Raw genomic sequence first — 27,069 nt, forward strand, 5'->3', positions numbered from 1 at the left:
CCAAGGTGAGCCTGACTGTTGGGATCATTGTCTGCACTCCATCTCTCAGCAAACACACCTAGAGCGACTTTTGCAGCCAGGGTTTCATTAACTTCCTTTGCTTTGATCTGTTCTGATTAAGCCATGATGTTCTGCATGGTTGATAAAGCCTGCCTGTTCATCTCCTTCCTAAAAGAAATCGGGGCAATCTATCAAGCATCGGGGATTTCCCAAACATGGTGCAGTGGATGGTGGGAGCATCCGGAAACTAACCAATGGTGAGTGTAATGGGCTGAGTCTTGTCCTCCCCGATGCGTATGTTGAAGTCCTAGCCCCTGGGACCTCAGAATGTGACTGCATTCAGGGACTTTCAGGTTAAAGTGGGTAGGTGCAACTAAAGATTCCACACTTCTGACCTCCAGAAAAGGAGAAAAGGCATTTCTGTTGTTTAAACCCTGTGGTCTGTGGTACTCTGTTGTCGCAGTTGGAACAAAGTAATATAGGGAGTACTTGTGTCTTAGATTTTTATAGAAACTTTGTTATCGTTTTCATGCCATGCTGTAATACTTTTTTGCCTTTTACAAAATAAAAATTAAGAAAACCATGCGGCTCCTCTGAGCATATCTTGAAGGTTTCAGTTCAGCAGGAAGTCTGTCGGCCAGAATTAGAGTGTAGAACTCCTCTCTCTGAGGCAGTGGTGGAGGGGGGTCTCTTCCTTCTGCTACAGACCAACCTCAAGCTCCAGTGATGCCCAAACTTGCCATTTCCACAGAAGAAAACACTGAAGCTGCGAGGAAGGCGCAGCTGAGGGCCCACAGCAGATGGCATTGGGGTTTGTGGATATTTTTTTATGATTTTCTTTATTTATTTTTGGCTGTGCTGGGTCTTCCTTGCTGTGAGGGTTTTTCTCTGATTGCAGTGACCGGGCTACTCTCTAGTTGCAGTGCTCTGGCTTCTCGTTATCGTGGCCTCTCCTGCGGAGCACAGGCTCTAGAGCGCTCCGGCTTCAGTAGTGGCAGCTCTTGGGCTCAATAGTTGGAGCTCCCAGGCTCTAGAGCACAGGCTCAGTAGTTGTGGCAGAGGGGCTTAGTTGCCGCATGGCATATGGGATCTTCCCGGATCAGGGATCGAGCCCTGGTCTCCTGCACTGGCATGTGGATTCTTTACCACTGAGCCACCAGGGAAGCCCTGGGGATATTTTTTAAGTTATCATTTGCTGACGCCTCACGGGGTACCAGGTCCTGGCTTGCATGTCTCGTGCTCATTTCATCCTCACAGCCGATCTTTTATAAGCTTTATTCAGATATAGTTGATACACAAAATTGCACACATGTAACACATACATCTTAATGAGTTTGCTCTTTTTTTTTTTTTAAGCTGGACGTCATGAGGGATCATAGTTCCCCCCACCAGGGTTCGAACCTGCACCCCTGTAGCGAAAGCAAGTCTTAACCACTGGACCCCTAGGCAAGTCCCCTAAAAGCCAATTGTGCAGTAAGTTTTAGTGGCCCCTATTTTATGAATGAGGAAACTGGGATACAGAGAGGTTGAATAACTTGCCAAAAATGACACAGTTAGTAGAGGAGCTCAGATCCAATTTCATTTCATTTAAGCCCAAACTCTTACCCACTTTGGTCTTGGGGCTCAGGCAGCCCTGCTTCTTTCCAGAGCCTCATACACCTCCCTCCACTCACCTACTCCCTCCCACCTGCTTGGGATCAAGATTGACAGGGTCCAGATGGACGCAGACAGGTGTAATGAGACGTGAAGGGTATTGCTCACAGGGAGCCAAGAGTGGCTGGGAGAGCATCCCAGACTCCCGCATCCCCGCTTGAGATGTCAGGAGCACACAGCACAGCCGTGCATTAAAGATGAGCGCGGCTCCAGAGCCTGCGTCGTCAGGGAAGCTGTCCAGCTCCCGACCCTCTTGCCTCTGTGGTTGGTGTGTCTGGTGAACCAGGCCCCTCAAGCAGCCCCATCATCCTTCTGGGTTTTCAGAACAAGTGACTTAGTTTTTCAATGCTTTCACTGTTTTTCTCCCTTAAAAAAAAAAAACCAACTTGATTTCAAATAAAGGAGTGAAATTGTGCCATTTGCTGAGACATGGGTGTACCTAGAGACTGTCATAGAGAGTGAAGTAAGTCAGAAAGAGAAAATCAAACATTGTATTGTTCAATTGCTAAGTCATGTCCGATTTTTTGTGACCCCGTGGACTGCAGCATGCCAGGCTCCCCTGTCTTCCACTATCCTTTGGAGCTTGCTCAAACTCATGTCCACTTGCATTGGTGATGCCATCCAACCATCTCAGCCTCTATCATCCCCTTCTCCTCCTGCCCTCAATCTTTCCCAGCATCAGGGTGTTTTCCAATGATTCAGTTCTTCGCATCAGGTGGCCAAAGTGTTGGAGCTTCCTTCCAGTGAATATTCAGGACTGATGTTCTTTAGGATTGACTGGTTTGATTTCCTTGCAGCCCAAGGGACTCTCAAGAGTCTTCTCCAGCACCACAGTTGGAAAGCATCAATCCTTTGGTGCTTGTGGAATCTAGAAAAAGGGTGTAGATGATCCTATCAGCAAGTGAGGCCCTCCAGAAGGCCCAGGTATTGACTTTCCCCACCCTTCCTTCCCACATCTCCTCCCCTCTGGGCCTGATGCTGATAATCAGGTTTCCAGGTTGGTCCTGGCTCTGGAAGTCTGGCTGAGGCCCCGGGGCATCTGAGCTTGTGATCTTCCTTCTTTCTTCATCAGGAAGTTCTGATGAACAATTCAGTGGCCACCTCATCAAGTCCTTACTTCTGAAAGGCAGCCCATGATTGACAGGAGAGCCTGGCAGAGGCCAAGGCCACGGGCTTTCTATGGTGAATGTGACGGTTTTGTCAGGGACACGTTCTGAGGGGTTAACATCTCACTACAAAGGGACTTCTCTGTCCGTCCAGTGGTTAAGACTTAATCTTCCAATGCAGGGGGTGCCAGTTCGATCCCTGGTTGGGGAGGTGGGATCCCACATGCCTTGAAGCCAAAACAAACAAAAGAGATAAAAATATTATAACACATTCATTAAAGACTTGAAAAATGGTCCACATTAAAAAAAAAAAAAAAAAAAAGGAAAGAAATCTTAAAAAAAAAAAAAAAAAATTACACCAAAGAAAGAGGCGTGCAGGTCTTCACTCAGACCCACCAGCTCATGGACAAAGGAGCCTGGCAGGCACAGCCCGTGGAGTCACAGAAGAGTCAAGCGTGATTTAAGGACTAAACAGCAACTAGCTCAGAGACTTGAATGCAACACAAAGCAAAGGGAGTTTGGGTTCTACAAACCGCGTTTGAAATTTTCCTCCTTCAGGGAAAGCCTGAAACGGTGGGTTCTGAAGAGAAAACATCCCAGTACTGTGTTGGGAGAAATTATGCAGGCACGTTATTAGAATGTGTCAGTTAAATGTAATTACGTTGATAGCTGTTTAGTCGCTCAGTTGTGTCCAACTCTTTGTAACCCCGCACTGTAGCCCCCGCCAGGCTCCTCTGTCCATGGGATTCTCCAGACAAGAATATTGGAGTGGGTTGCCATGTCCTTCTCCAGGGGATCGTCTTGGCCTGAACCCGTCTCCTGCATTGGCAAGTGGGTTCTTTACCACTGAGCCACCAGGGGAGCCCCAATCACATTGACACTAGATTTTAAAATGCAATTCAAGTTTCTTGCTGGTAACAATGGCAGTGACTCATCCTATATGTCTTGAATGAGAGTTCTATTTCAGGAGAACTTTATTTTAAAATCACAGATTTGAGAATCTGACTTCCATTCAGTCACCTAAACAGTACATGCTGCCCAGAAAGAATGAAATGGCGTTGCAGAGATCTACGTGATGCGGTTAGAGCTTATGAGGGGAGTATGTGGGTTTTACTGGCTCCTTCTGATTTCTTGTTTCCTCAGAGTTGCTCCCAATAAGCTATTCCTCAGGGGACACAAAAAGGTTCTTTTTTGTTTCGAAAAAAAAAGTAACACATTTTATAAAGAATTATTATGGGGAATGTCACTGGTGGTCCAGTGGTTAAGCCTCTGCACTTCTACTGCAGGGGCATGGCTGGGAAGCTAAGATCCCACATGCCACTAAGCCAAAAACAAAAAAAGAATTATTGTGGTGCCAGCAATCAAGCAAACAGAACTGATTTTCTCATGATTTCCTAAAGTCAGTTCAGACAGGTAAGAAGAATAAAGCTGTTACCTGAAGAATACATCTGTCAGGTAACATTCACAAGATACCTAATGTGTGATCAAGGTGTGATCTCTAAGTGAGTCTAACCTTTTAAAGATTAAAAAAAAGAATGGTAATTCACAGGTTCTTTCTCCAGGGATTCCTCTGCCTTTGAAGAAATAGTTGTGTATCTTCATAGGTTAAATAGAACTGAGCTTAGAGAAGGAATTTATGGTTACCAGCTGGGAAGAATAGGGAGAAGGGATATTTAGGGAGGATGGGGTTGACATGTACACATTGCTATGTTTACAATGGATAACCAACAAGAACCTACTGTACTGCACAGGGAACTCTGCTCAGTGTTAGGTGGCAGCCTGGATGGGAGGGGAGTTGGGGCGAGAACGGATACATGTATATGTATGGCTGAGTACCTTCACTGTCCACCTGAAACCATCACAACATTGTCAATCAGCTAAGCTGCAATGTAAAATAAAGGTTTAATAAATAAATAGAGCTGAGAAACAGAGGCATCAGAACACGCCTGGACAAAGCCAATGAGAAAAAGGCTCATACTCTTGGTGTCCAGCTGAGTGAATCCTCACAAACCGAACGCACCTGTTTAATCAGCATCAGATGAAAGAAACAGAACTAGAAGTCCTCATTCTCCCTCCCCAGGAGAACCAGCATCCTACTTCTAACACCACTGAAGAATTTCGCCCGCATTTGTGCTTCTTGTAACCGGGATCCTGCGGTGTGCTCTCTTGTGTGCCTGCCTTCTTCCACACGGCATGTCTGTGAGGCTCATCCATGTATTGAGAGCTGAGAGGTGGCTGGCTCTCTTTGTGCCGGCGGGTATTCCATTGTGTGAATGCACACCATTTATTTCTCCATTCTACAGCTGATGGACATTTGGGTTGCTTCCAGTTCGGGGCTGTTATAAAGAGCCAGCTGCATGGGTTTTCACACTGGTTGCAGTGTGCTGGCCAGTGCCGGTCCCCCTCCTCAAGTGAAAGCTTCGTGAAGCCGTTTGGAATGGCACCGGCCCTCGAGCCCCCCAGACAGCATTGTCAGACGCTGGCAGATGCAGATCTTAGAAGAGAAAGGCTGCAGCACTCCACCTGCGAAAACTGCCTCTTGTTTTCATGAAAAAAAAAAGTTTCTTAAAAAAAAAAAAAAAAAGATCAGCAACTGAGAACAGAAGTCAGCATTGTTTGCATAATCCCAGAGTCTTGAGCAGCTGGCCATGGGGAATTTGGATGGGAGATAATAAGGTAACTTATCTTATTGAAACAGGATACAGCCTAACAGTTCTTGAACAAGGACCAGGGTGTACCCAGGGAAGTGAGGGATCGTATAAGCTGGGAGAGGAAATGCTGCCAAGAAAGCCTAACTGAACCATCTCATCTCAGTGGGTGAAGGGTCTAAAATGAGGGCCAAAAGCCAAGATTCTTCATGCGGAAAGTCGGGAGCTAAAGTCTTCTCTGACTGAGCAGGTTCACATCACCACCCTGGACCACCTAGAGGATGCTGCCTGAACTTCCCATGAAGTTCTGCTTCTCATCGGCAGAGAAGTGGTGATAAGTGCACCCTTCCAGGACTTTATGGTTGAAGAGACACCAGAATGGAAGTACAGGGAACACTGAATAGAGGCTGATCAAATGCTATGTCCCCCACAGCCCCCATGGGTTGTGACTTAGATGGGACACAAACGTATTTGCTTAAATAGCCTTAAAGTGTGAAATGGGACTTCCAGGTGGCACTAGGGGTAAAGAACCCGCCTACCAATGCAGAAGACATAAGAAACGCCGATTCAGTCCCCGGGTCTGGAAGATCCCCTGGAGGAGGGCATGGCAACCCACTCCAGTATTCTTGCCTGGGGAATCCCATGGACAGAGGAGCCTGGCGGGCTGTGGTCCGTAGGGTTGCAAAGAGTCTGACATAACTGAAGTGACTTGGCATGCACAAAGTGGGAATTAGAGGAAAGTCAGAAGATTGACCGCTTGTTTCTTTCAAATATGCAAAAGCAAATATGTGAAAAGAACACACTGGTGCCAGGCCAGAGTGGAAGGGTGGGAATCTGGGTACCCCTAAGAGAGTAGATGATAGCCAAGAAATAGGATGGGGGCAGGGAGAAGGCTGTGCATGGGGCTGCCTGCCTGTCTATTCCACTTGGCTTCACTCTCTGCCTAGCTGACTCTGGGTACCAAGAGAAAAGCCTCTACCATCATTTGCATCTTTGAGTATTCTCGCCTGTCTGAACAAACCCACCTACTCAGGCACTTGACCACCTGGTAAGGTTAACAGGCTAAGTCCTGGGGTCTCTGGATTTAGGGCTTCCCAGGTGGTTCAGACAGTAAAGAAGACCTGGGTTTGATCCCCGGGTTGGGAAGATCCCCTAGAGAAGGAAATGGCTACCTACTTCACTGTTCTTGCCTGAAGAATCCCATGAACAGAGGAGCCTGGCATGCTGCAGTCCATGGGGGCCCAAAGAATCGGACACCACTGAGCAACTAACACTTTCTCAGGATTTTGGTGGCCCCTCCCCAGAGCTTCTATGTTCGGGCCCTAAGGTGGTGAGTCCAAGACAGCCCTTCGTTTTTCTGCTGCAATTGGTGACAACACGTTTGGATTTCATGCAAAAGATGGTGTTATCTTTGGAAATAAATGGCAGGCAGCACAGTGATGCTTTGAGGTCCTGCTGCCTGAAGCATCTCTCCTGCAGCTGTAGCTGGGTTTGGGGATGCCCTGCTGGAGTTTGCAGCTGGGTAGTCATCCTGGCCCATGAGAGGATATGGCAAACAGAAAAAATGAGTGCTCTGGTGTCAGGCGGGAAAGTCACTCAGCTGGTTTCCCTATCCTGAGTGAGTCTGAGGATGGAATTCCAGCCCCAGTCATAACAATCCTTCGTATTCACTCATGGATGTGATAATGCTTCCTGGTCCTCAAAGCTACTAATTTCATCCTAACATGAAAGAAATATGGTGCATCTCTTTACACCCATTTTACAAATGCATGCTAAGTCGCTTCAGTTATATCTGACTCTTTGCGACCCCATGGACTATAGCCCACCAGCCTCCTCTGTCCATGGGGTTCTCCAGGCAAGAATACTGGAGTGGATCGCCATGCCCTTCTCCAGGGGATCTTCCTGACCCAGGGGTTGAACCCACGTCTCTTACATCTCCTGCACTGGCAGGCAGCTTCTTTACCACTAGGGCCACAAATAAGCTCAGGCAAACCCGGAGACAGGAGATGATTGGCTGGTGTAGGAAGAGCCGTGGGTCATAGGTCCAGGATTCCTCCCAGAGACAGGAGATGATTGGCTGGTGTAGGAAGAGCTGTGGGTCATAGGTCCAGGATTCCTCCCAGAGACAGGGGATGATTGGCTGGTGTAGGAAGAGCCATGGGTCTTAGGTCCAGGATTCCTGGATGTGCTCACCAGACCACACCTTCCAGAAGGACAGACATGAGTCTCTGACACAGGCAGGCATAACTGACTTTCAGTCTCCATATTACCAAATCCTGGATTCAGGGGTCAGATGGCAGTGACTGATGCCCACGTGGGGAGGATTAGCTTGTTGCTTCCTGGGCTTCCCTTGTGGCTCAAAGAATCCACCTGCAATGCAGGAGACTCCAGTTCTATTCCTGAATTGGGAAGATCCCCTGGAAAAGGAAAAGGCTACCCACTCCAGTATTCTGGCCTGAGAAGTCCATGGGGTCGTAAAGAGTCAGACACGACTGAACTACTTTCACTTCACTTCCTGTCTAAGAAAGTGAGGTTCACACCCACCTGTGAAGGAAAAACACGGGCATACGTCAGCCCAGCGCTCCACGTCCTTACTGTTGCCACGAGGTTTATGTCACACATGGTGTAATGGGATCGGTTTCAAGTTGATTTTTAGAAACGTGTGAATTAGAAAGAATTTAACTTCACACAGCACAGGGGAGCAGTGGAGTTTAAGTTAAGAGTTTAAGTTTAACTGCATTTGTTTGTTTTGAGTTTGAAGTCCCTTTTCACTAGAAGATGGTCCAAAAATCCCTGTGTACCTTTTCTTGCTTATACCTCTGTCCACTGTGTTCTGTCAGTCCCGGTTCAGACAAATCTGCAAGCCTGTGATACCGGTAATTTGGAATAATTCATGATCATTACTGTTTTGAAGGAAAAGCTATGGTCAGTTCTCTTCTGGCTCAGATCAGATCATAGACTATATATAATTAAGGGAGATCAGTCTTGGGTGTTCTTTGGAAGGAATGATGCTAAAGCTGAAACTCCAGTACTTTGGCCACCTCATGCAAAGAGTTGACTCATTGGAAAAGACTCTGATGCTGGGAGGGATTGGGGGCAGGAGGAGAAGGGGACGACAGAGGATGAGATGGCTGGATGGCATCACCGACTCGATGGACGTGAGTCTGAGTCAACTCTGGGAGTTGGTGATGGACAGGGAGGCCTGGCGTGCTGCAATTCATGGGGTCGCAAAGAGTCAGACATGACTGAGCGACTGAACTGAAGAAAAGCCAATGAAGGAATCCTCTGATTGCATTGATCGTGGTAGAAGCAAAAGTCAAATCAGTCCCTCCATGATCAGTATTTCTCATGGTGTGCACAATAAACTTGTTAGACTGAAAAAAAAGACAGTGAGGTGAACAGATTTGAGGGGCGTTCGGGTGGTGGAACAAGCAAGAGTCGGTGGCAAACTGCTGGTGGGGAGAGAAGTGGAGATGGCCCCGGGTTTGGGTCCGGTTCTGCATGATCACTGTCACCCTTGATTGGAGGGGAAAACCAACTTGGTTTCAGCAGTCATCACTTATTTATTCCATGACAAACCTGAAGAGCTGTAAGTGCGGAGCGCTCTGTCAGAGGCAGAATCACGTGGGGCTGGAGGAATTGATGTCAGGAATCAGTTCCCCTGAGGGTTGGATGTGCTTAAAAGTCCTCCTGGCTGCCCTCCGCGTTTGCATAAGATTGGGGCTTCTCCCCAAGAAAGCCCTGGGAGCCGGCCTCTGCAGACTCCCTGCCTCCTCTCCCATTCTCTCCTGGGGTCACCGCCGACCCTGCAGTCTCTCAAATCTGTGGGTTTGAGGCAGGTGTGGAATTCTCTTCATGGTCCCCAAATATCGCCTCCTAGAAAAGACCTTCCCCCACCTCCCTCTCAGGCCGCCCTCTAGCCAGTTTCTCTGGTAGGCTTTCTTCACAGTACTTAACATTCTGAGAAACTCCCTAATTTATTTGTCAGCATGTCTGTTAACCACTTCCCCAAACATATTTGTTTTGGGGTTTTTTTTGGTTGTTTTTTTTTCTGGGGTATAGTTGATTCACGTCATGTTAGTTTCAGATGTATGGCAAAGGGATTCAGTTATAAATATACATATGTGTGTGCATGTGTGCGAAGGTGCTTCAATCACGTCCGACTCTGTGGCCCTATGGACTGTAACCGACCCCCTTCCCCCCACCGCCCCGACTCCTCTGTCCATGGGATTCTCCAGTCAAGAATACTGACTGGGTTGCCATGACCTCCTCCAGGGCATCTTCCCAATCCAAGGATCGAACCAGTGTCTCTTACGTCTCCTGCATCGGCAGACAGATTCTTTACCACTAGCACCACCTGGGAAGCCCCAGGTATAAGTATAGATCTATTCTTTTTCAAATTCTTTCCCCTTATAACTTATTATGAAATACTGAGTATAGTTCCCTGTGCTATACAGCAGATCCTTGTTTGGTTGACTATTTTATGTAAAGCAATGCTGCCCACCACATTTCATGTTCCATGTTAGAAGGCAAAAGCTGAACAAGACTGTGGGCCTGGGGCCACCCTGGTAGAGACGGACAGAAGTGCTATACATCTGAAACTAACATGACATTGTGAACCAACTATACTCCAGAAAAAAACCAACAACCACTTTTTGGGGTGACGCGTGGGAGGCAGAGCTGACGGTGTCTGTGGATCAGCCTTCAAGGCCTGCATGGTTGGTGGTGCTCATCGCTCACCCAGGTTCCCCCAGCAGAGGGTGAGATGTGGGTAGAAAAGGTCCGAGATGGGCTTTTTGCTTACTGGGTCTGTGGCACTTGAGGCATCCAAGGGGCCCCGCTGGGTGTGCAGAGGGCCCCTGGGTCTGGGCTCAGCAGAGAACTCTGGGCTGGAGTGTAACTATGACAGAACTACGAGAGTCACGTGTGCTGTTGTGGATGGGCACAGAGGGTGTGGATGTTGGGGCCGAGTGGAGGTGGAAGAGGGAGGCAGTGGGGGATCCTAGGCTTGAAAAGGAGTCAAGAAATGGAGGAAGAAAACCAGGCACAGTGGCCAAAGACGGAAGAGTGTGCCGGGGTGTGGGGGGCCTCTCGGGGCTCTAGAGTGGGACCCCTCAGGAAGGTCACTTCCCACCCTGACTGTGGGGCTTTCCAAGTGACATGGCCTTTATGAGTGCTAACATGCCAAGGCTCCACAAGAACCCTGTCTGTTACTTTCCTCCAGGCTTCAGAGGAGGAAATCAAGCACACAGAGGGTGAAAGGCTCCCCTCTGTCACCAGCCAGCGAGTGGAGGTCTCAGGGTTCAGCCCAGAGTCCATGGTCTTTATCACCACATGTCCTAACATCCCATCCCCACCCCTACTTTTTTCAGGCTCCCCTTTCGACCGTGCTGGTCCAATATCAGACAATTTGCAATTGCCAAACATTGTCTTTAGCAATCAAAGCAGCTCTGACTGTAAACACAAGATATGAGCCAATCTCCTCTGAAGACTTTGGTTAAACCTGTGATGCAATCTTGGTTCTTTTTTTTTTTTTTTTAATTCCTTTGTCACTGTCTGGGATCATTCTCAAGCCCTAGGAGGCTTTGAAGAAGTTTCTGAAGTCAGGATCCCTTCCCAGGACCCCCAGGCCTTGTGGGTCCTCCTTTCCCATCTGGCTCCAGGTGGCAGGAGCCCTGAGTCAGATCCGCAGGTACATTCAGGTGAAAGCGGCTGCCCACCCAGCCGCACTGGCCACCCCTGCACACGGCCGCTGGGCTCCTTGACCTGCCTCACTGGGCCTGTCTCAGTAATGAACTGGATGAGAAGGTGCTAACTCAGGCGGTCCCTCAATGTCTTTGTTTGACCTTGACAGTTCCTCTTCTTAACAAGCTGACCTTCAGCATCCTTCAAAGCACTCCTTTCCTCTAACACTGATGACAAACATCTTTTTGCTGCCACTTTTCCTCACAATTTCAAGACAGCCTCTTTAAAAATGTGAAAACCTGCAATGTGAATGGAAAAAAAAAATCCTGATGGGCATTTAGTCTTGTCTTTCACCAGACTCAATAGGAGTTTCCCTTTGGTTTCATCAAATACCAGAACAGCCAGCCCTCGTGTATATTTTGGTCCCTTGGTATTCTAATAACACTGTGTGATTCGGTGAAAAATCATGTGTTTCTTATCATGAAATACAAGCGTACTGAAAACATCAAATTGTGATCGTGCAGGCTCTTCTAATAGCCTATTGGAACTTCCTTCACTTCAGAAATGACACATTTTGGGATAGAACTTCCCTTTTAAAAACCACATAAACTCCCCACCCGTTCCCCTTCCAACACTTCAGTGGGATTACGTAGTAGTTTTCTTTCCCGCTTCAATTCTTTACATCAAACGTTACCCAGCTCTACAAAGTACACAGGAATGCAGTCATACTGGAGGAGAGTCACTTTGGTTATTATTATTATTATTTTGCTTTTAAAGGTTATATCCATTCACTGTTTCTACCATTCGGCTCACTGTAATCAGGATCTGTCTGGAAAATGTGTTATAGCCTCATGATCACTCTTGCCTGGAAAATCCATGGACGGAGGAGCCTGGTAGGCTGCAGTCCATGGGGTCTCTAAGAGTCGGGCACGACTGAGCGACTTCACTTTCACTTTTCACTTTCGTGCATTGGAGAAGGAAATGGCAACCCACTCCAGTACTCTTGCCTGGAAAATCCCCTGGGTGTTAGAGCCTGGTAGGCTGCAGTCCATGGGGTCGCTAAGAGTAGGACACGACTGAGCGACTTCACTTTCACTTTTCACTTTCATGCATTGGAGAAGGAAATAGCAACGCACTCCAGTGTTCTTGCCTGGAGAATCCAAGGGATGGAGGAGCCTGGTGGGCTGCCGTCTATGGGGTCGCACAGAATCGGACACGACTGAAGCGACTTAGCAGCAGCAGCAGCAGCAGCAGCAGCCCCATGATCAGTACCCAGAGAGAAATGTGTTTGCCTTTTGCATTGATGGAATAATTACAAGGACTATGTCATTAAACAAAACAACAAAAAAAAGCAACTCGGGACTGGTGGTCCAGTGGTTAAGACTCTGTGCTTCCAATGCAGAGGGTGTAAGTTTGATCCCTGATTGAGGAACTAAGATCCCTCTCACTAGAGGCCAAGAAAAATAGGAAAAAAAAAAAAAAAAAGGCAACTTGATGTTATGACTGCATTTTTTGTAGAAATCTTTCCTTTGGTCAGACTGATTAATCTCACTGACCAATTAATCTGACACTGATTGCTCATTCATTCTCAGAAACAAATTGTAGGGAAAACTTGCAAAACTTCCCTGAAGACTCACCTGGACTTGGTCTGGCTTCTTTTTTAAAAAATCAGTTAATGTTTATTTGGCCGCACCTTGTGTCATGTGGAATCTTAGTTCCCCAACCTGGTATTGAGCCTCTGCATCTGAGGCTCAGAGTCTTAACCACTGGATGGCCAGGGAAGTCCCCCGTCTGGCTTCTGACCCTTTCTCTGAATTTACGTTCATGATGGTGATTCTCAACCACAAGTCTGACTGGCTGGCACTTCTCTTATGCTGCCAGTCTCAATGGCTGTGGATGCTGAGGACGTGGGTGCAAAATCTTCCTATACGGTCAACCATCTAAAGCAGAAACTTTTGTGGAGGGTCTTCCTTGATCTCCCCCTCCCCTGCCTCCCCCTACAGCCAATCAATCACCCAGTCCTATCCATTCTGCCTCTTGAACTACTCCTCTCCCCTGCTTCTCTCCATGGCCTTAGCCTGGCTCAGTCTCCATCACCCATAGCCTCAACTAGTCTCCCAAGTGGTCTCCTTGCTTCTATGTATGGGGTCAATCTATAGAAGGGCTCCTTTAAAAATGTAGTGCCCACTCCAGTATTCTTGCCTGGAGAATCCCATGGACAGAGGAGCCTGGCGGGCTATAGTCCATGGGGTCTCAAGAGTCAGATATGACTTAGCAACTAAACCTCCTGTTGAACAGCACTCAAGGCCATCCATCACCTGTAGGGTAAAGCAGAGGTCCCCCTTCATTACCCTGAAGCCCCCTCTGTGACACGATCTGGCCCTACCTGCTTCCCGGGCATGCCTCCTACACTCCCACCATCTCACACAGCCTGAGCCCTACACCTGTCATGAGCTGGCTCTTTTCTGTGTCATGACTCTGGGCATCACTTCTGCCTCTCTTCCCTGGGTTCCTGGTTACAGCCTCTAGAAACTTGCTCATCTTTGCTCTGTACCCTACCCCACCCCCACTCACTCCTCCAGGTCCACCCGAGTGCCTGCCTCCCAGGCTCGCCGGAAACCCTACACTTGATGGAATTTCTCTCTGGGTCTACCTCATTTTCCAGACCAGCATCCTTATGGATGAGGGCAAGCTGTGTTTATTTTTTCCCCCGTATCTCCAGCCCAGGACAGAGTCTGTCACAAAGCAGGGATTCACTAAACTCTTGTTCCTTGATGATGGGGTTGGGGTTCAAGGTGGTTCTTAGGGTACTGGGCTTCCATCTTTATCCCCTAGAAAGCACCATTCAGGTTTCCACAAATTTTGGTTCAGATTTCATGCTTAAAAAGTTGTTAAGCTATTTTTAATATTGTAGTGTAATGGGTTCAAAGGTGTTACTGACAAACATGTGACATGCTGCTGATTGATGGGCAAACTAAGAAGTGTGTTGCAAAGAAAAGTTATCTTTGTAAAGACTGAATATATATGTCATTGGCTGGTTCCTTAAATCCCAAGGTTATAAGGCTGGTTATTTTTAAAAAACTGTTACAGTTTACTGCCATTTGTGTGAATTAGAAATTTCTTATTACAATGTGACTACAGCAAATGGCGGAAATAAACTAGACCCTGAGGCTGGTATCAGATTGCAATGGTTTCCCATAACCACAATTTCTATTTTTTCCCATTTATTAAAACAGGCGGCTATAATTCTCACTGGCTGGCTTCACGGTGTGTGAATACCATAGGTCTGAATGGAAATGTGTGCCAATGAAATGTCAGCCCCTTGATATTTTAGGACTTTCCCTAAAGCATTGTTTGAAAGATGGGCTTAACTATTTCTTTAAAAGTTTGGAAACTATTGGCCAAGAAAAGGGTCCTGGGCTGAGGCTGCCAAGAGATTCAGCTCTCAATTCCCGCCCACCTCCACCGCCCCCCCCCCGCCCCCCAAAAAAATAGGCAGCTGCCTGGGACTGGTCTGGAAGGGCAATGGAAGAGCAACAGAAACTGGGAAGAACTTGTCAGAGTTTTGCTGAGAGGATCAGAGAATAGTGTGGAGCAGCTCTGCGTCCCTTCTAGGGGACTTCTAACTTCCTCCAGGATCCCCGACCTCCTCCAGCATCCCCAACCTCCTTCAGCGTCCCTGACCTCCTCCAGCATCCGTCACCCCTTCCATCATCCCTAACCTCGAAGGACTGTAGGTCAGCTCATTGCCTGCTTCACAGTGACCTCCGCTCGGCAGGAAGACAAATGATGCAAGGGCAGATGCTCACCGCCCACGTGCTGCCTGCTGGGAGGACAGTTCCTGTCCCTCCACATCTGCAAGGGGACTTCCAAAGGAACAGAGGTGAGACGAAGCCGGGCCTCAGGCTCTTTAAGAGAACCTGGGTGAGCTAAATGGAGTTCAGTGACTGCCAGCATTTGGGGTCAGCACACAGATCCCTTTCTCTTCCCTCTGTTCCTCCTAGATGTCAAGCCAAGCTGCTGCTGTGGGTTAGCTGTCCACCTGGGCTTGGTGCCCTTCTCCCTGGTTCTGGGAAATTTTGTTCTTTCTCATTTAACAAATGGAGAATGAGTCCTATGTCTGGAGTTTCTACAGCCATGCTTGTGGGTAGCCATTCTCTTCTCCAGAGGATCTTCCCAACCCAGGAATCAAATCCAGGTCTCCAGCATTGCAGGTGGATTCTTTACCATCTGAGACACCAGGGAGGCCCTCATGCTTGCCCAGGACTCCCTAAGTATCACCTGAAAAAAGTCCTTCGCTCAGGTTCTGGTTTCCCTTCAAGCTACTGTCCTGTCTCGTCCCTGCACTTCAGACTGAAACTTCCTGAAATGAAGCTTCTCCACCCCTGGCCCATCGCGTCATGCTCCTCACACCCTGACTGCCCCAGGTTTCCCCTGCTGCACCAATGACATTATTCTCAAAGGTCACCAGTGACTGCCTGGTGTTGAAAGCCAGCAGCTTTCCGTAAACCCTGCGTCCCCACTGATGGTTCACATCCCCCCTCCTCCTGCGGATTCTCTGTTCTGTGACTTGACCTCCTGCTTCCCCCTCTGCCTCCCTGACCACTTCTAGCCAGTCTCCAGGGGCTTTTCTGCCTCTTGTTCTCAAGAGTTCGTTAGGGCTGCTGGAATGAGGTACCACTCAGAGATTGAACCTGGGTCTCCTGTATTACGGGAAAATTCTTTACCGCTGAGTCACCAGGAAAACATTTGTTTTTTTATTGGCATATAGTTGATTTGCAATGTTTCAGGTGTACAACAGAGTGATTCTATGCCTTTATATCTGCTGATCCCAAACTCCTAATGGATCCCTCCCCCACCCTCTTTCCCCTCTGGTAACCATAAATTTATTTTCTGTGTCTGTGAGTCTGTCTCTGTTTTGTAAATAAGTTCATTTGTATCATTTCTTAGGTTCCACGTATAAGTAATGGTTATTTGTCTTTCTCTGTCTGACGTAATATGATCATCTCTAGGTTCATCCATGTTGCTGCAGATGGCATTATTTCGTTCTTTTTTATGGCTGAGTAGTATTTAAAACCAAGCCCAGGGCCCTTCAGAGACAGTCATAAGCCCTAAGGCAGGCCAGCCTCCCCACCCTGTTACCCCCAGCCCCAAGTCCTCCTGCACCCCACCCCCATCGATGTCCTGGGTTTCCACCAGGGCCTCCTCGCACCCCACCTGCCCCCTGCTACCCATCCCTCCCCATCCACACAAGACATCCGCTGCTCAAAGCCTTTGGCGTATCCTCACTTCCTCCCACACTGGGCACGGCCTCTCAGGACAGCACTTAAGGCCCTGATTTCCTGACTTGACTCCTACTCAGCCGGACACAGAGCTTGGGGTGAGTGCCGCGGCTCCTCCCCTTGACTGTCCTCCGCAAGGCTGGCCCTCCAAGCCCTGTCTCTCTGAAACCCTACCCCATCCTGTCTGTATCAGCAGAACCTCTCCAAACACCAGGGCCTCCCTCTTCCAAGTGTTTCCTGGCCTCTGACCTGGGTCTGATGGCTTCTTTCCGGTCAGCCTCACACATCCTGCAAGGGCTGGAGTGCTTGTCAGCCATTAAGCCTCCCACACCCCAGGGGCAGGCTCCATCTCTTTCCCCGGGGGCTTAGCCGGGCTGGCAGCCTTACGCCCTGTGACTCGCACTGGCAAGTGGTAGTCTGGGGCCCCACCCCAATGGTTTGGCTCAGCTGCCGGGCCTGTCCCGGGCCTTGTGGGGCAGGCCCTCCTGCATTTTGCCTGAGCCCGCACTAGACAATGAACCCTTAGAAAGAGAGGGATCTTTTTCATCTTTGTTTTCCTCAGGGCACTTGCCTTCAGCCCATATTGTTTCTGTGATGGAGCAGGAAGTTTTGAAACATTGGGTTAGCCCAGGAAGATGCAGTGACCAAATATATTACCTTATGTTTCCAAAAACTCAACCAATTAAGGATTCTTTGGTGTGACAACAGTCCCTTTCAAAAGCAATGTCCTTCGGGGACTGTTCAGGGAATCATGCTTGATTTAACAAACTCCTGCCTGTCTTCCAAATGAGATCCCTGGGGATGGTGGGGAGGAGGGTCTCTGACGGGAGGTCCAGCTTCCCCGACTCTTAACACTTTCATTGAGTTTTGTGTTAACTGCTGTCTGCATCTCACCCTCCTCACTCCCCAGGCTAGGCCATCAAAACTGAAGGAGAAAGCCAGATTTGCTGGTCTCCCGATAATTTCCTTCTCACTGGCGCTGGGGGAGTCAACTTCTTCCAGAACTTCTGTGGCGCCCAGATGGGAATGGTTCTGTCTCTCCTCCTAGTCCATTTCCTGCCCCAGGGCCAGTGATGCAGTGAGAACTGAGGGGGGCACGTGGTCAGCAGCAAGTTAGTGGATGCTCAATGTGGAGACCTCTCTGGTGGTCCAGTGTCTATGCTCTGTGCTCCCAATGCAGGTCCATCCCTGGTGAGAAAACTAGATCCCACGAGCTGCAACTAAGACCCAGTACAGCCAAATACATAAATAAATCAATTGTAAAATAATATTTAACAATATAAAAAATGTTCATCAAATATTACTGAGTGAGGGAAAAAAGTGGATTACAGAGCAGTATGCATAATAGGATCGCATTCTTATATTTTTATATTTAAATAAATACATGTATATTATATTTTACTCATAAACATTTCAGAAAATATTTATTGTAAAAAGGAAGGCAAATTTCCAAAGATATTCAGCAAGATGTTTTCAGTTTCGGGATAGTAAATTTTGGATGAAATCGTCTTCCTCTTTTAAACACGTATTTTAAAAATTGTCTACACTCAGAGTATATTGACCTGGTGGCTCAGCTGTAAAGAATCCTCCTGCAGTGCAAGAGAAGCAAGAGATGTGGATTCGATCCCTGGATCGGGAAGACCACCCAGGAGGAAGAAATGGCAACCCACTCCAGTATTGTTGCCTGGAGAATCCCATAAACAGAGGAGACTGGCGGGCTACAGTCCACGGGGTCACAGAGAGTCAGAGTTGGACTCAGCTGAGCGCACACAATGTATTATTACTTCGGGACAGGTGTGTTTTGCATGGAGTTGGAGACTTGCAAGCTGGTCTGCATCCCACACGGGGGTTTCCTCCTTTGGCGTCCTCTCCTCACCTTCACCATCCCTCCCCGAGTTGCCATCCCCAGAAAGAGGAAGTAGGTGACATCAAAAGTCCTGCTCCGAGGTCGGCAGGCATGTGATTGCCTTGAGGGGCCGGAGCTTAGTCAGGAGTGCACTACTCCCCTCTCGGCGGGAATTCCAGGGCTGAGGTGCTGATGTGGTTTGACCTGCGAGGGTGTGACCGCCCGGAGGAAGAGGGAATTGAGCTGAGCTGTCCTGAGTCCCCGCGGGGCCAACGCAGTTCTTTGTTGCTGGGGTTTTTTGCCACACTTGGGGCTGGGTGACAGCCCAGGGCTCCCTGGCAGTTCCCTTCCTGGGACCATGTGAGGTAAGGACAGGGCTAGATGGCTCGGAGGGGGCCCCTCCACCCTGCCAGCCCATGCCCCTCCCTGGCCCTCCTGCTCCCCTACTCCAGAAGTCCGTCAGCTGCCCTGCTCCCAATCTCTCCTCTGCCCATCAGGAGCTGGCACACGGCTCCTGGAGGGTGGGGGGAGGGGCGGCATTCTAGATATGCTGGCTTCAAGTTCGGCCCCCTTTCCACCAAGCCCGTCACATCTCCCCTGGGTCAGAGCGTTAATCACTCAGCTGGGTCTGACTTTTTGTGAGCGTAGCCCACCAGGCTCTGCTCTCTGTCCATGGGATTCTCCAGGCAAGACTACTGGAGTGCGTTGCCATTCCCTTCTCCAGGAGATCTTCCCAACCCAGGGATCGAAACCAGGTCTCTTGCATTACAGGCAGATTCTTTACCATCGGAGCCAGAGATCCCTTCCTAACTCCAGCGCTCGCCCTCCCTGCCCTGGAAATCCAGCCCAAGAAAACAGGAGGGAGGTCATGTTAAAGAACACCCTATCCCCCCACCTCCACATTCCCTAGCCTCAGATAAGGTGAAAAGTTTTAATGTAAGTGAAGAAACCCATACACCAAGAAGATACAAAAATCATGAAATCATACCTATTAAATAGTACAATCTTACAATTACGAAGCTAAAATTGATGGATTTACATGGGGAACTTGAAAAATCTACAATCATAGCAGGAGATTTTAAAGCTTATCTCTCAGAAACTGACAGATAAAGCAGACCAAAAATTATAGGAAATTAGGGCCCTTCAAACTTGGAAAGAAAAAAATTAAAATAAACTGTGCTCAGTTGCATCAAACTCTTTGCGACCCCATGGATGTAACCCACCAGGCTCCTATGTCCATGGGATTCTCTGGGCAAGAATACTAGAGTGGGTTGCTGTGCGCTCCTCCAGGGGATCTTCCCAGCCCAGGGATGGAACCCACATTACTTAACATCTCCTGTATTGGCCAGCAGGTTCTTTACCTCTGGCTCACCTGACAAGCTAACTGTAGTGGATAAGATATAGGTTCCTGTACCTGTCAGATAGATAAATGTTTTTTCTCAAGCACAAATGAAATATTTTCACAACTTGATCACACTAGGTCACAAAGGAAGTTGTAACAAATTTTAATGATTCAATATCATAAAGGCCCATGTTCTCTGAAAGCAATGTGATATTAGTAATTATTAGAAATCACCAAAGGGACTTCCTTTGTGGTCCAGTGGCTAGGACTCTGAGCTCCCAAGGCAGGGGGCCAGGTTCAATCCCTGGTCAGAGAAGTAGGTCCCACATGCTGCAATGAAGAATTTGCCTGCCACAACAAAGATCAAAGATCCTTTATGCCTTAGATCAAAGATCGGAGATCCAGTGCAGCCAAATACATAAATTAATTTTTAAAAAATATTTTTAAAAAAGAAATTACCAATAAAAAGATATCCAAACCACTTCTCCCACATATATTGAAACCCAGTGGCACGCTTCTTAAAAGTTCATAATTTAAAGACAAACTTCAATGGAAATTATAAAACATTTAAAATGAATATACAACTACAATTCTTTTGGACTGCAGCTAAAGAAACAGCTAAGGGAAAATTAGAGCCTTGTATATGTATATTAGAAAAAAAAAAGACTAAATTAATGCATAGGAGTTAAACTCACAAAGCTAAGACAAAACAAAAGTGAATTTAAAATTTGTCTAAAGAAGTGTTACATTTCAACACCATACACAAAAATAAACTCAAAATGGATTAATATCTAAACATAAGACCAGAAACTATAAAACTCCTAGAGGAGAACATAGGCAAAACACTCTCAGACATAAATCACAGCAGGATCCTCTATGACCCACCTCCCAGAATATTGGAAATAAAAGTAAAAATAAACAACTTGGACCTAATTAAAATTAAAAGCTTCTGCACAACAAAGGAAACTATAAGCAAGGTGAAAAGACAGCCTTCAGAATGGGAGAAAATAATAGCAAATGAAGCAACTGACAAAGAATTAATCTCAAAAATATACAACCAACTCCTGCAGCTCAATTCCAGAAAAATAAACGACCCAATCAAAAAATGGGCCAAAGAACTAAACAGACATTTCTCCAAAGAAGACATACAGATGGCTAACAAACACATGAAAAGATGCTCAACATCACTCATTATCAGAGAAATGCAAATCAAAACCACAATGAGGGACCATTTCACGCCAGTTAGAATGGCTGCGATCCAAAAGTCTACAAATAATAAATGCTGGAGAGGGTGTGGAGAAAAGGGAACCCTCCTACACTGTTGGTGGGAATGCAAACTAGTACAGCCACTATGGAGAACAGTGTGGAGAGTCCTTAAAAAATTGGAAATAGAACTGCCATATGACCTGGAAATTCCACTGCTGGGCATACACACCAAGGAAACCAGAATTGAAAGAGACACATGTACCCCAATGTTCATCGCAGCACTGTTTATAATAGCCAGGACATGGAAGCAACCTAGATGTCCATCAGCAGACGAATGGATAAGAAAGCTGTGGTACATATACACAATGGAGTATTACTCAGCCATAAAAAAGAATACATTTGAATCAGTTCTGATGAGGTGGATGAAACTGGAGCCTATTATACAGAATGAAGTAAGCCAGAAAGAAAAACACCAATACAGTATACTAACGCATATATACGGAATTTAGAAAGATGGTAATGATAACCCTGTATACGAGACAGCAAAAGAGACACTGATGTATAGAACAGTCTTTTGGACTCTGTGGGAGAGGGCGAGGGTGGGATGATTTGGGAGAGTGGCATTGAAACATGTATATCATATGTGAAACGAATCGCCAGTACAGGTTCAATGCAGGATACAGGATGCTCAGGGCTGGTGCACTGGGATGACCCAGAGGGATGGTATGGGGAGGGAGGTGGGAGGGAGGTTCAGGATGGGGAACACATGTACACCCGTGGTGGATTCATGTTGATGTATGGCAAAACCAATACAATATTGTAAATTAATTAGCCTCCAATTAAAATAAATAAATTTATATTAAAAAAGGAAGTGTTACATTTCAATAGGATGACACATATATATATATGTGTGTGTATATATATATATATATACACAGATATATCTTTTCAAAGAACATACAATGAATTTCTAAGGTACTGTTTTCTATTGCTGTAGCTATTATGCTTACTTTGACTTAGCACATATTAGATGCTCAATAAATTCATGATGAATTAATGAAAGAGTGAAAGCCCCCTAAATTTCCCATTTTCTAGCAGTCACATTACAAAACGTAAGAGCGCAAACATAAGGCCTTCCCAAGTGGTGCTAGTGGTAAAGAACCCGCCTGCCAATGCAGGAGACGTAAGACATGTGAGTTCAATCCCCGAGTCGGGAAGATCCCCTGGAGGAGGGCATGGCAACCCACTCCAGTATTCTTGCCTGGAGAATCCCATGGACAGAGGAGCCTGGCGGGTTACAGTCCATGGGGGTGCAAAGCGTAACTTTGTAATGGACATGACTGAGCACTCCTGCACAGCACACCCACAGAGCACGAAACAGGTTAAATTAATCTTAATATTATATCTTATTTAATTCCCTATTTCCAACATATGATCACTTCAACATATAATCCATATAAAAAATCATGAAGACATTTTACATTCTCTTTTTCATACTAAGCCTGCGAAAGCCAGTGTGTATTTCATGCTTAAACCATATCTCAGTTCAGATGCTAAATTTTCATCAGAAACACTTGATTGGTTTTCAGATTTCACAAAATTAACTATGGAAAAGTATTTCCACATACCCAAGTTGTTTGAAACTTATTTCAAGGGTTTTCAGTAACTGACTTGTCAGGTTTTTAATATAAATGTTAAAATTAAATAAAACATTCAGCCCTTCCATCAACACTGGGCATATTTCACAAGTTTAATAGCATAGGCCCCAGAAACTACAGGAGAGAACCATGTAGGTCTGGTCCATATAGACATTCACACACCAAGGAATTTCCACCTTCCCTTGTCTGTTGGCCTCTGTTAGGATCTGGGACTTTTCATTCTGACTTCAGAGTGAAGCAACTTTCCTGCCTAAGCTGCTGTGTAGAGGTCAGGTAGCCTGGGATGCCAAAGCACCCCTCCCCCAACAGCTGGTGAAAAATTCTGTGTAGCAATAGTCCTGGTTAGTGCTATTTTCTTTCTTTGTCAAGAATCAGCAGATTACACTTCCAAGAACTATTTAAAAACCTTAAGTAAGCAAAGCAGAAAGCAGTGAGAATTCACCGGGTCACCTCTTTCCCCGGTCTCTACATTGGGCACTTCTGAGAATGGTGTAGAAGGAGGGCTCCCACCCTGAACCCTCCCAGAGCCAGGCCCCATGCATCCTCCTCCCTCCACTAGGCTCCGTCAGAAAGGAGGGCTTATTTCAGCTGAGAAACTGAATACCCCGATCAGGTCATTCCTTACACTTTGGCATAAGCTCAAGACTTGCGGAACCGTCCTCACCTCCTAGCCTCGCAAGGCTGGTCCTCCCAGCTCATGGGAAGAGAAACAGGAAACAGTTCCAAGGCTCTGCTTCTGGGAGGCCACTGCCCTGCAGTGAAATTTGGGGCCAGTCTTTTTGGCTGAGATCTTAAAACAGGAATCAGAAGGGAATCGGGGTTTCCCTACTTATATCATGGGCTTTTTTCAGGGGGCTTTCCTGGTGGCTCAGATCGTAAAGAATGTGCCTGCAATGTAGCAGACCTGGGTTCCATCCCTGGGTTGGGAAGATCCCCTGGAGGAGGAAATGGTACCCCACTCCAGTATTCGTGCCTGGAGAATCCCATGGACAGAGGAGCCTGGCGGGCTATGTCCATAGAGTCACGAAGAGTCGGACACGACTGATGTGATTCAGCACGAGCACATTGTTGTTGCTCAGCCGCTAAGTCATGTCTGACTCTTTGCCACCCCATGTCTGACTCTACGACTGCAGCACACCAGGCTTCCATGTCCTTCACTGTCTCCTGGAGTCCACCCAAACCCATGCCCATTGAGTCGATGATGCCATCCAACCGTCTCATCCTCTCTTGCCCCCTTCTCCTCCTGCCCTTAATCTTTCCCAGCATCAGGGTCCTTTCCAGTGTCTCCTCTTCTCATCAGGTGGCCATAGTATTGGAGCTTCAGCTTATATGTAATTTTTATTTATTTGTTTTTGGCTGTACTGGGTCTTCGCTGCTGCCTGGGCTTTTCTCTAGTTTCTGAGAGCAGGGGGCACTCCCTAGTTGCAGTGTGGGTGCTTCTCACTGTGCTGACTTCTGTTGTGGAGCACAGGCTCTAGGGCACGTGGCCTTCAGTAATTGCAGCTCCCGGGTTCTAGGGCACAGGCTCAATAGCAGCAGCAAATGGGCTTAGTTGCTCTGCTGCATGTGGGATCTTTCTGGACCAGAGATCAGACCTGTGTCCCCTGCATTGGCAGGTAGATTCTTTACCACTGAGCCACCAGGGAAGCCCCATCATGGACTCTTGTGAGGGTCAAAGGAGAACACATATTCCATATAAGAATTCCCGGAAAAGTGTTCTTTGTGCACCCAAAGTATCATTTTAAAATCACGTTGGCTGCAAGTCTTCCAACATACACCCAGGAAACACTTAAAAAGGTAAGTCTGATAGGTTTTCTTGGTTCTGGTGGGGGATATAAAACAGAAAAAAAACATTTTCTGAAGGAAATTTGTCAGTATCTATCAAAATGTTAAATATTCATATCCTTGAAATCAATAAATTACATGTTTGAGGGTAACCAGAGAAACACTCACTTGTGTTGAAGAAGAACATACACAGATTTTACTGCAGCATAGTGTAAAAAAAAAAGTTGGTGAAGCTAGTGCCATTATTTTTATTTATTTATTTATCTCATTATTTTTATTTATTTGTTTTTATGTTTTGGCTGCAGGACATGTGGGATCTTAGTTCCCCAACCAGGGATGGAGCCCTTGCCCCCTGCACTGGAAGTGCAGAGTCTTAGTCAGTAGACCTCCAGGGAGGTCCCCAGCATGGCTTTTAAAAGCAAAAATTAAAACCTGCTTGAATTTCCAACCATAAGAAGAGTTAGTAAAGAAAATTGTGGAATGATGGAGAAAATGATATATTCCAAATGAGAGCATAACATTTTGATGGTTTACAAGAGCAGATTGCAGATAGACTGAGTAAATATATTATTCATATTGCACTAAAACCACGGACAACATCAGTAAGTGGCCCCTTGGGAGACGGACCTAGTGAGATCTTTTTTGTTTCTGTATTGTTTAAGGAGCTTTTCTGGTAATCCAGTGGTTGAGACTGTGAGCTCCCAGTGCAGAAGGCAAGGGTTTGAGCCCTGGTCGAGGAACTAGGATCCTGCAGGCTTCTTAGTGAGGCCCCACCTGCTAAAAAAAGAGAGAGAGAGGGACTAGAGAGTGTTACCTAAACAAAAAACATTCTCCACTTCTGAGAGCAGCCCAAGATGGCCGACTTTGAGGATCGGGTGTCAGATGAGGAGAAGGTACGCATAGCTGCTAAATTTATCACTCATGCACCGCCAGGGGAATTCAATGAAGTGTTCAATGATGTCCGGCTACTACTTAATAATGATAATCTCCTCAGGGAAGGGGCTACACATGCGTTTGCCCAGTATAACATGGATCAGTTCAGGCCTGTGAAGATAGAAGGATATGAAGATCAGGTCTTAATTACAGAACACGGTGACCTGGGTAATAGCAGATTTAGATCCAAGAAACAAAATTTCGTTTAAGTTTGATCACTTACGGAAAGAAGCAAGTGACCCCCAGCCAGAAGAATCCGACGGAAGTCTCAAGTCTTGGAGAGAATCCCGTGACAGTGCTTTAAGGGCCTATGTGAAAGATCATTATTCCAACAGCTTCTGTACTGTTTATGCTAAAACTATAGATGGGCAACAGACCATTATTGCATGTATTGAAAGCCACCAGTTTCAGCCTAAAAACTTCTGGAATGGTCGCTGGAGATCAGAATGGAAGTTCACCATCACACCACCTACAGCCCAGGTGGTTGGAGTACTTAAGATTCAGGTTCACTATTATGAAGATGGCAATGTTCAGTTGGTTAGTCATAAAGATGTACAGGATTCAGTAACTGTTTCGAATGAAGCCCAGACTGCCAAGGAGTTTATTAAAATCATAGAGCATGCAGAAAATGAGTATCAGACAGCAATTAGTGAAAACTATCAAACAATGTCAGACACCACATTCAAAGCCTTGCGCCGGCAACTTCCTGTTACCCGCACCAAAGTCGTCTGGAACAAGATACTCAACTACAAGATTGGCAAAGAAATGCAGAATGCTTAAAGGCTGAATGTAGGATTCTTCAGTACATGGAAAGAAAGGATTCAACATGTGGTCATATGATAAATAAGTGATTTATAAACAAGGGTGATATTTTGCTAGGGCTTTCAAAAGTTAACAGGTTTTCTAGCCTAATGGAATACTGTTGAACTTAGAGCATTGTCTTGATTGTTTTGTGTTTTCTGCCTTGTAATTTTGTTTTCACTATATCTACTTGTAAATCTTTTTTTTTTTTAATTCTGCCACATTTAATGATGGAGAGAGATATCTACCCTGGAGTCATTTTACTGTTTAGAAAATTTTCCTAGCCATGAAGCCCTGTTACTGACATAGACAGGTAATATATTCAGTACTTTTCCACCCCATCCTTCAAAGTACTTCTGGTGTTCAGTGGTTTTTACTGATTGGCCAACAGCTAAAGAGGCTATGCTGCAAACTGTAGCTGAATGGAAGACACATTCATCCTTCTCCCTCCAGTTGCTTTGATCATCATTTATAACATCTCATAACTGTAGTTTCATATGTTTGGATTGGGGCTTTTCAGGTTCATTTTGGAGGCCAAGGAAGTTTTCTGGAAATTCCATCATAGCCAACTTCTCTGGGGAAGTTGCTTTTAAATCCAAAGACTTGAACCACATTCCCTACACGAACATGTTTGCTTTTTTCCCTTTCCCTCATTGTCTCTTTCCCACCTAGTACCATTATAGTTATAGACATGTGCATTTTTAGAAGAGTGTTATCCATTTTTATTACTGTTTTTTTAATATTCGAAAACTGCTGACATACTAGGGGTATAGTAGAGTATAAAACTTGAAGAAATGCAGATGTTGAAGGAATAATAGGTATCTTGTGCTTTAATACTTTGTGGCAGGATTGTACTATAAGTGAATGAATCAAACAACTATGTCAATCACAAACAACTAAAACTGAACCAAAGTGAAAAGGATAACTTTCAGGCAGTATCTTTCTATTGTAACCTGTTATTTAAGGGAATACTAGTGATTTGTTCTAAATAGGATGTAATACTTATTCCAAATTACTCTTTCTCAGTCCTGCCTGCCAACTCAAGTATAACTGTGATATAGCAACCCTTCCCAGGTTTATTGGCAGGTACAGGTGTGATCTCAGAATACACAGGTGACATAGAT

The 27,069-nt window shown here is 46.3% G+C and overlaps 1 protein-coding gene across 1 annotated transcript; it reads left to right on the plus strand.

Annotated features, from left to right (window-relative positions):
• The first annotated feature begins 25,057 nt into the window (after nt 1–25,057).
• Nucleotides 25,058–26,841, plus strand: LOC129622339 (F-actin-capping protein subunit alpha-1-like). Its single transcript, XM_055539062.1, is given in 2 exon segments — nt 25,058–25,325; nt 25,327–26,841. Coding segments are annotated over 2 exon segments (858 nt in total). The 5' UTR covers nt 25,058–25,065; the 3' UTR covers nt 25,925–26,841.
• The last annotated feature ends 228 nt before the right edge of the window (nt 26,842–27,069 follow it).

The sequence above is a fragment of the Bubalus kerabau genome, chromosome 11, assembly GCF_029407905.1.
Source record: "Bubalus kerabau isolate K-KA32 ecotype Philippines breed swamp buffalo chromosome 11, PCC_UOA_SB_1v2, whole genome shotgun sequence".
NCBI lineage: Eukaryota > Metazoa > Chordata > Mammalia > Artiodactyla > Bovidae > Bubalus > Bubalus kerabau.